The sequence below is a fragment of the Bidens hawaiensis genome, unplaced genomic scaffold, assembly GCF_021521415.1.
Source record: "Bidens hawaiensis isolate Kalapana, Puna unplaced genomic scaffold, B.hawaiensis_p1.1 tig00023874_1, whole genome shotgun sequence".
NCBI classification, from domain to species: domain Eukaryota; kingdom Viridiplantae; phylum Streptophyta; class Magnoliopsida; order Asterales; family Asteraceae; genus Bidens; species Bidens hawaiensis.
This window is the reverse complement of record NW_027493759.1, coordinates 279,842-289,547: the sequence shown is the minus strand read 5'-3', so window position 1 is coordinate 289,547 and position 9,706 is coordinate 279,842. Positions and strand designations below refer to the sequence as shown.

Sequence of the window (9,706 nt, the reverse complement as noted above, 5' to 3'; positions counted from 1 at the left end):
CGCAGACGTCCCTCTTGAATGTGAGTCTTGCGGGTTCAACTGCTCAGACGTCCCTCTTTGAGGTGAGTCTTGCGGGTCCAACTGGGCTCTGCTGGGACCTACCTCTTCAAGTCCCCCCAGTCCAATGTTCTTCTCATGAATTATTAATAAGTGAGGTGAACTTTTGAACTTAAGCAAGGGGTTTTGAAAAGGGTTTAGTTTTAAGGTTCTCCGCGGGGATTCTTCCCGCGGGTTTCCTAATGTCACGTGCAGAATTTCCCACTGTTCTGCTTGATCTTTGGGTATGATGCGGGTAGGTGTGTAACCTTCTCGCAAGTCGGGAGCGTTGAGTTTCACTTGTGTAGATTCTCCACGGGGTTTTGGTAGTTTTAAACATAGTGATCAATTATGTTAAACAACCAATTCCATCTTGGAGCTTCCAACAATCTAGTTCTCAACGTTCCCGCTATGCGGGGGTGTTATATCCCTTTCCGCGAGCATGGCCCAGAAGATCCTTCTTGGTTTCAATTCCCTGCGGAGTGCTAAGTATGTGAAGGGTTTCGCCTTGACACTGTACCCGCACTCGCCTTATAGTTACTTTACTTCCAAGGCATTCCTGGCTTCAATTCCCTGCGGGTGCTAAGTATGTGAAGGATTTTGCCTTGACACTGTACCCGCACCCGTCTTATAGTTACTTGGTTGCCGAGGTATTCTTGGCCTCAATTCCCTGCGGGTGCTAAGTACGTGAAGGGTTTTGCCTTGACACTACCCGCAATTCTTTCCGCCATTGTTTTTAATATCTTGTCTTCATGCAGGCGTGGATGCTATTGCATTCCAAAGTGATGCGGGGAGGAGCAGTTCTGGACCCATGACGGTAGGTTTGGTCAACCTACCCGAGGCGATGACCCAGGTGGCTACGCCTGTTTGCAGTATTGGTTCAGTTGCTCATTCTGTTGAGGCAACTGTTCCAACTGTAACATCATCCCCGCCGACGATATTCACGGAATCCTTCACTGAGCCGGCGGTGATTGTTTCCGCGGGCTCCTCCGCAGCGGCGGCCACGGTTGTGAGTTCACCTCCAGTGAGTTCACCTCCGATGGTCTCTACCGCGGCGGCTTCAACCGTGCCTCCGGCACCGGCGACTACCTCGTCCCCGGCCGGTTCAGCAGGTATGTTCGAGGCTTCTAGCCAATCTCTGCCTCCTTCCCATCTGCCTAACCTCTTAGATGGTTATCCGTTAGGTTCGGGTGATGGGTTTGGCGGCTACCGGCCTGTTGTCGACCCTACAGGTGCGTAGGGTTATTTTGGCCTTTTTATATTTTTATCATCTTTTCCTAACTGCCTTTTGTTTTTGCAGTGTCGGATTCGAATGAGGTGTATGTTCCACGGTGGAACATCCGCCGGGGAACAACCCTTCGGACGGCTGTGGACTGCGTCGAGTGGGCGCGTCACGCGGCCCCAAGTGGCGCGTTGGGGAAAGCCATGTCTAGCTACCAGGAGGGTAGGCTGACAAATGAGCTTCGGATTCTCCTTGCCTAGATGCAGCCGCTCGTCGAGTTGCTTTGTCGTGAAAACGACAAGTTAAAGGCTGCGCGTATCCAAGAAGTGGCTCAGGCGCGGGCTATCCGGGAGGAGAACAGGAGACTTTCCGCAATTGCTGCGGAGAAAGAAAAGGCCTTCAAGGCCCTCGAGGTTGAAGTTCAGGCCCGTCTCGAGGCTCGTTCCAAGGCTACTCAAGCTGTTAACGAACAGCTTAGGTTGGCTAAGGAAACTGCGCGGAACGCGACCGAGAGGGCCACCAAAGCTGAAGCTGTTGCTGAGCCTCTGCGCGCTGAGAATGAGGAGCTTAAAGCCAAACTAGAGAGGCTCCAGCAGGCTCATGATGCCTTGGCCATGGAAGACGCCAAGAAGCTCTAAGAGATCTTGGATCAGAGGGGTATGCTTGACCACACTGAGCGTAAGCTAAAGGGCGTTGAAGAGGCTGCTGCTAAGGAAGTGTTGCTTGCCAACCTTAACAAGAATGAAGCCGAACGCGCCCGTAACCAAGCTCAAGCTGCCCTCCAGGAGGCTCTGATCACCAAGGAATGGCTTCTACGAGAAGCGTTGTCGCAGGTATGCGTAGCTTCATAATATCTTTACGCTTTTCTTTGTACTTAGAAAAGGTTTTGATACTTTATATTTTTTCTTGTAGGTTGTGCATTGGATCTTCACGAACACATCTTATGACGATGCCATGAGCGCAGCCCTCAACGCTTCCCATGAGGATGGGGAAAAGGCTGGTTTCTTACTTGGTCTGGGGTTTGTTGATAAGGGCATCCCGCCTTCCAACTTCCCTCTTTATGACGTATACACTGAAGCTGCCTATGACCAAGCAGTGAACCAGTATGCTGCCTTCCCGCATCCGGTGGTGGAGAAGGTGAACGAAATTGCTGCTGCTGATGATGGGCTAACCATTCTCAAGACTTTCCTTGATCCGCCACAGCCAACTGATGGTGCGGGTACAAGTGGGTTTGGAGGGAGTGGTCCTAAAGTTTGAACCTTGAGATCCCTTCCCACCGTTAGGATAGATTTATATTTCTGTAGGCGGGTAGGTACCCGGCCATTCTTGTAATGCTTGAATTTTTTATGAAATATAAATGTTTGTGCGGGTAGGACCGCCAATTTCACTAGATGACTTGCTTCATAAACGTTATATGACTTGCTCATGCATATTATAGCTTAATTTGGCACTTGTTTTGCCGCATAAACAATATATGATTCGCTCGTGCATACTTTAGTTTAACAGCAATTTTCCAAGTGTTTTGAATAAGTTAACCGTTCGACGCGCGGTTGTCAATAGGTTAGTGTTCAGTTTCCTCTATCATGATTGTGCGGGTAGGACCGTCACTTTCATTTAGTGGGATGACCAGTCTTTACCTATAACTGACCTTCGTGAAGGTTTGCCGTTTTTTGTGTTTATGCGGGTTTTGCCGCCGTCCACACGCAACGACGTCTCCACTTATTTATGCGGTGAATACCGGCATATCATTGTTTTGAATAAGTTAACCGTTCGACGCGCGGTTGTCAATAGGTTAACGTTCAGTTTCCTCTATCATGATTGTGCGGGTAGGACCGTCACTTTCATTTAGTGGGATGACCAAACTTTACCTATAACTGACCTGCGTGAAGGTTTGCCGTTTTTTGTGTTTATGCGGGTTTTGCCGCCGTCCACACGCAACGACGTCTCCACTTATTTATGCGGTGAAAACCGGCATATCAGTGTTTTGAATAAGTTAACCGTTCGACGCGCGGTTGTCAATAGGTTAACGTTCAGTTTCCTCTATCATGATTGTGCGGGTAGGACCGTCACTTTCATTTAGTGGGATGACCAAACTTTACCTATAACTGACCTGCGTGAAGGTTGTCATCTCTTACAAATTTTTGCCGTTTTTTGTGTTTATGCGGGTTTTGCCGCCGTCCACACGCAACGACTTACTTCCCCACTTATTTATGCGGTGAATACCGGCATATCAGTGTGGAAAGTTTATAAGTATAAATGTAAGATCATCAGCGTCAATGTGATAAGGAGAATCATTTCCATTAGAAGTGGCTCTGGGCCTTTTCTTTACAAGTTTGGAATTGATCTACATGCAGCCTGTGTAATTGAGCTCCCTTCCATGTTCTTGGGATGGGAGTGGCCTCTTGTCCTGTGGAAGTCACAGAATTTGCTTTGATCAGCATTTGGACGCTGTCGGATAATTGGAGCCTCTGGCCATGGGAGCCTCTCAGTGGCGAATATCTCGGTGACGCTTTTGGTGAGTGGCGTCCATCTGGAGTTCCGGTTCGACGACTGCATGTTGTCCTTTCCGCCTAACCGAGGGTGCGAGCCGGATGAGGTGTCAAAGTTTACCCTTGACTGCCAAATACCTAGCTTCCTCTTTTTGTTAAGTCGGGCGGTAAGGACGTTGTTTTCTCTTGTTTTCTGGGTGTAGAGGTTTGTGCTTTGGGGAAGATCTCTACCCAGTTGCTTTTCCATTTTCGCGAAGCGTTTAGCTGCTGTCATGATGGCATCCCATGTGGATGGCATGCCGTCTTTACCCGTTAAGGTGCGGATGAGCTCTGGATCTTTCGCGCCCTGGATGAAAGCAGCGCGAACAAGATCTTCGCTAATAGCGCCCAGACTCAGCTTCTTTGAGTTGAAGCGAGTGATGAAGTCTAGCAAAGATTCATCTTCCTCTCGGATGCAGTTGAGGATCGTCCATTGCTCTTCAGTGTACTTTCTTTGTTGACTGAAGTGTTGGCTGAACTTCTGTTGGAAGTCTGCCCAATAGTAGATGTGGTGGACCGGTAGACGGTCAAACCACGCTCTAGCCGCTCCAACCAGCGTCATCTGGAACATATAACACCACGTGGGTTCCGTCCAGTTGCTGACGGTTGCCCCCGCTATGAATCTGTTCAAATGATCGTCTGGGTCAGATATACCATCATAAGTGCCGATGTTGGACATCTGTTTGGCACTTCTCGGGGCGATTGCTTCCGCAATGTCCCTTGCAAACTTGGATGTTCCCGCATTTGCAGCAGTTGGTCTAAAGGTTTTGGAGAAGTCGTGTGGGTTTCCCCCCGCGTTCCTTGGTTTGAAAGTGTCTCCGAAATTCCTTCTCGGTTGGAAGTCCGTTTCCTTACGCTTCCCTTTTGCCCTATGGCGAGGGTTTGCGTCGGTGTCGGATTCCTCTCAATCATCGTCCGAGTACTCGCACTCACTGCTTATGTTGAGCTGTTGAGTGCTTCCGAATTCGTCAGCCTGTTGGAGTGAACGCAAGTGTTCATCCAACTCAGCTTGGAATTCCTTCTGACGTGCTTCGGCCCACGCTTTAACTTGATCGAGTGTTTGGCGGGGGAGCCTCGTCTGTTGTCTTTCCAACTGGGCATTGGTGAATCCCAGTGAAGGATTGTTTACTGCACTTGCCCCGGCTCGGGTAACCGGGGTAGTGTTCGTAAAATTTACTGCACTTGCCCCGGCTTGGGTAACCGGGGTAGTGTGCGTAAAATTTACTGCACTTGCCCCGGCTTGGGTAACCGGGGTAGTGTTCGTAAATATTGTGTACTCGCCGGTGTTCCCCCCAGTAGCTGGGGTTGTGGTTACCGGGGTTTCTTGGTCACTCGTTGGCCTTGGCAACGGAGTAACCTTAACCATCTTTCCAGAAGTTTGAAAAAACTGAAAAAGAATTAGTTCTAGCCTTTATGCACGGATGGCGCCAATGAAGAAACACTAATTGACCCCGGGCAGATTACGGATAATCTGGGGGTTAAATAGATGTTTCCCACGAGGGTTAGGTCCGGCAAAGATGGTTGTTCTTCAGATGACCTGCAAAACAAACACCGTGAGCTCGCCACTGAGAAGGGGGGGTACCTCCTTGTGACCACCCTCCAGCGTGAGAATCAGACTAGATTGCTCTTGAATATAAGTGTATATTAAGAGAATTAGCTAGAGAGAAGATATGATAATAAGATCTGATACCGTTCCAAGGTGTTGGAGTATTTATAGCCGAAGGTAGGTTTCCAAGCAGGTACAGCCGGCTGAATAGTATTCCTGTTCTACCAACTGTGGGCTACGCACGTGCCATGCTGGTGGTTGGTGGGTAGGCAGCGGCTGATAGTGACCAGGCCGGCTGTGTACTATTCCTTTTCCACCAACTGCAGGCTATTCACGTGCTACGACAGGTTGGTGAGGCAGCGGCTGATAGTGACATTAAGTAGTAGAGCGTGCTGCTCGTCGTACTGTTGTCAGTGAGCTGTCGCAGCTTTGGTCAGATCTTTTGTCCATACCTTGGCAGGTACAGTACAAAAGATCCTCCAGTAGCGTACGGACTGGCTCATTTGGGCGGGAGTTTTCCCGGCTTTGGGCGGGAGTATTCCCGGCTTGTTCACTCCTTCTTCAGGTGACATTGCTGAATTATTTAAGAGTTAGTGTCTTGTGCGTGTAGCCTTGCTGCGCGGGTAGCCTTCCCTGATGGCTAGTATCCGTTGCTGCGGGAACAGGCGGAGTACGTCGACCATTGGGAGGCTTTTCCGGCGGGAACAGCTTGCGTACTGCGCGTAAGGACGTCACGTCTCTGAGCATGGTGGGTCCTGCGGATCCAGTTGGTTTTTGCGCAGACGTCTCTCTTCAAGGTGAGTTGCGAGTTTAGTCTTTGCGCAGACGTCCCTCTTGAATGTGAGTCTTGCGGGTTCAACTGCGCAGACGTCCCTCTTTGAGGTGAGTCTTGCGGGTCCAACTGGGCTCTGCTGGGACCTACCCCTTCAACTATTTTCCAAATTTTGGTATGAGTGGTTAACAGCACCGAACAGGTATGCTAAAATTGACTAATCCAAACATAAATATATATTAGAGCGCATTTTATTTTAAAATATCTGCCAAATTACATTTGCATTTTTATCAACCTTAATCTAATTTTCTAATTTTTCTTTTTTACTGTCGCAACGCGTGATTTATGTAAAAGAAAACTTTCTGGCAATATTGAGATCAAAATAATATAAAAATTGGAAGTTTCAATGTCGCTTTTATCGATTATGTTTGCATATCATCAACTCTTTTCTTAATTATTTTCAAGATCTTCTGAATGAAAGTGGATCTGATTACCATTAACATCGCTGACAACCATGAAAGCATGTGGAAGTCACGTAGTGGAAATAATATAATAACTAAAGAAAGAGATCTAGATAATAATAATAACAATAATAAGTCCTTTAACACAACTCAAATCAAATAAGGAGCAAGACAAAGAGATCATGGTGGCCGAAGGTGGCAACAACACCAATAAACCCCCCGCGACGGACGAGTTTTTCTGGTCATATTCGGATGAACCACACGCTTCTCGTCGTCGTGAGATCCTGTCACGTTACCCCCAAGTCAGACAACTCTTTGGCCCTGATCCATGGTCACCCCTAAAGGTATATAAATACTAATAATCCACATTCTTTATATTTTAACATGCAAGAGATGTTAACATTTAAGTATTTAACAATGTTGTTTTTGTAGGTAACTCTAGTTGTTTTGCTCCAAGTAAGGACCGCAATGTACCTCCACATGTCAGGGTGGACAAAGATACTCTTGGTAGCATACTTCTTTGGATCTTTTCTCAATCACAATCTTTTCTTAGCTATTCATGAACTAAGTCACAACCTTGCATTTTCTAACCCGACACACAACCGTTTTCTTGGCATATTCGCTAATCTCCCGATTGGCGTACCAATGTCAGTCACCTTCCAAAAATACCACCTTGAGCACCATCGGTACCAAGGAGTCGATGGAATCGACACTGACATCCCTACGCTAATGGAAGCACGTTTAGTAACAAATGTCATAACAAAATGCATATGGGTACTCTTCCAACTCTTCTTTTACGCGATTAGACCCTTGTTTGTCAGCCCTAAACACCCCGGAAAATGGGAGCTCATGAACTTCATTGTCCAAATCATGTTTAATTCGTATTTGGTTAACTTTTGGGGATGGAGGTCTTTAAGTTACTTGATCCTTTCGACGTTTGTTGGAGGTGGAATACACCCGATTGCGGGTCATTTCATCTCTGAGCACTATGTATTCAATAAGAAAGAAGGGCAGGAAACGTATTCATATTACGGTCCACTAAATATAATGTCGTGGCACGTCGGGTACCATAACGAGCACCATGATTTTCCACGAATCCCGGGTAGTAAGCTTCATAAAGTAAGGGAAATGGCGCCTGAATACTATGAGAACTTGGAGTCTTATAAGTCTTGGAGCCAAGTAATATACTCTTACATTGCAAACAAGTCTATGGGTCCATTTAGCAGGATGAAGAGAAAGCTATCAACAAAGAACACATAGGAATATATCTAATCTTGCAAACATCTATGAGTGATCATGAGGTTCATTTTTCGAATGTGAACATTCCTTAATTGCATTGATTTGTATCATATATATATATGGAACCCACTTTTGCTCTTATATATTTCAATAAAAGTCATATGTGAGAGTTAACTTTAATTTGCGTTACATGTTCTTTCATAGTTATTATAAAGTACCGTTCATTAAAAACATGAATTTGCATGAATTTTGTGATATTTTTATTTTCCTTGTGGTATATCCAAAGAGAGTCTAGAAGTATAGTCGTTTGTATGATTATTGATCTATGTTGGGAATTACATCGATGCTACAAACCGATGATTCCTACCGATGAAGAGTTAACTTTCTACCATTGGGAGGTCGGAGTGGGTGAACTGTGAAGGATGGATCGGGATGGGACTGGACCGGACTTATAGGCTTAGAAGGCTAGGCATGGGCTTAGGGCCACCAAAAGAATAGGACACCCAATTTTCTAAACCAAAGTTATATATGTGTATTGGATTTTGACCGAAAGAAATAATCTTCATTTTAATTGTGTAAAAAACCCAAAAACAAATGAAACTGAATCAATAGAATAAAGTCCACGACCCACCTTCAGACACGACTTCATACATTGATAAATTGCTATTTATCATTGTTAGGACATTAAGTATTTAGCTAATTTCAGTTTTCATTTATCATTCCTATAAGTATAACACAATATATATTAGGCAATTCACTTGCTATTATCCTTGTTATGTTTGCTATTAACTTTATTGATAATGATAATACATAATGCATTACATTTGTTATTAGGCTTTTGCATTAAACTAATTTATCATTGCTATTTCTTGTTATTGTTAATCGATCCCAAGCTCGAATAAAGTAGAAGGGTTTATAACAGCAAGTTTTTTAAAAAGCCCATGATTTTAGTTCGCTTAGGGCCTCCAAAAACATTGCACCGGCTTTGGGATGGGAATGTGGGATATGATGGTTTTGATTGTGGCGCCGACTGGGGAACAACACCCCCATCAATTTGATACTACATGAAAATCGGTATGGGTATATATATATATATATATATATATATATATATATATATATATATATATAATAGTTCAAATAAGAATAAAGAGTTTCCTATTAATGGTAAGAACCAATAGATTTTTGACATTTGGTATTAAATCTACGGTAAAAGAATAATTATAGAAAACTATGTCAGTTATAATGGTGAAAGAGTAATTTTAGGAAACTATGTCGGTTTCTGTTAATTTTAAATCTCAACCATTGATTAACATGATCCAATGACTATGATTTATTCTTAGTCTTCCTATGAAACTATTTCTTTTTACTATAACCTTCCCCTATATATATATATATATATATGGTAAGGTTAAAATGAAAACCCATTTGAGTTGTGAAAACCCGCGAAAACCCTATGTAACATCGTTTTTTTTGTTACATGTAATATATGTTGTAACATTTAATACAAAACATCGAAACTTCAAAAAAAATATTTTGCTATTTTTTAACATTTTTTTACTATTTTTTATATATGTTTTCAGGAGAGAGAAAAAGTTATATTTATATTTATATTTTTTATTCACTTTATTTGTGGACCATAAGATTTAAACATTAATTAAAAACATGTGGTTGAGAATGAATTTCTAGAGTTTCCACAACCCAAGTGGGTTTTCATTTTATATTTAGTCTATATATATATATAGGGTAAGGTTAAAATGAAAACCCACTTGAGTTGTGAAAACCCGCGAAAACCCTATGTAACATCGTTTTTTTTTTGTTACATGTAATATATGTTGTAACATTTAATACAAAACATCGAAACATAAAAAAAATGTTTTGCTATTTTTTAACATTTTTTAC

At 43.9% G+C, this 9,706-nt stretch overlaps 1 protein-coding gene across 1 annotated transcript; it reads left to right on the top strand.

Moving 5' to 3' along the window:
- Window positions 1-6,654: 6,654 nt before the first annotated feature.
- LOC143568280 (sphingolipid delta(4)-desaturase DES1-like) lies at window positions 6,655-7,826 on the top strand. The gene is made up of 2 exons (XM_077054468.1): window positions 6,655-6,909; window positions 6,998-7,826. Exons 1-2 carry the CDS (start codon window positions 6,748-6,750, stop codon window positions 7,823-7,825), a joined length of 990 nt encoding a protein of 329 aa, XP_076910583.1. The 5' UTR covers window positions 6,655-6,747; the 3' UTR covers window position 7,826.
- The last annotated feature ends 1,880 nt before the right edge of the window (window positions 7,827-9,706 follow it).

Excerpts from the sequence above, each read along its gene's own strand:
- LOC143568280 (XM_077054468.1), top strand. The coding sequence starts at position 6,748 with ATGGTGGCCGAAGGTGGCAACAACACCAATAAACCCCCCGCGACGGAC. Across the intron at positions 6,910-6,997 it reads ATCCATGGTCACCCCTAAAG|GTAACTCTAGTTGTTTTGCT; the intron begins GTATATAAATAC and ends TTGTTTTTGTAG.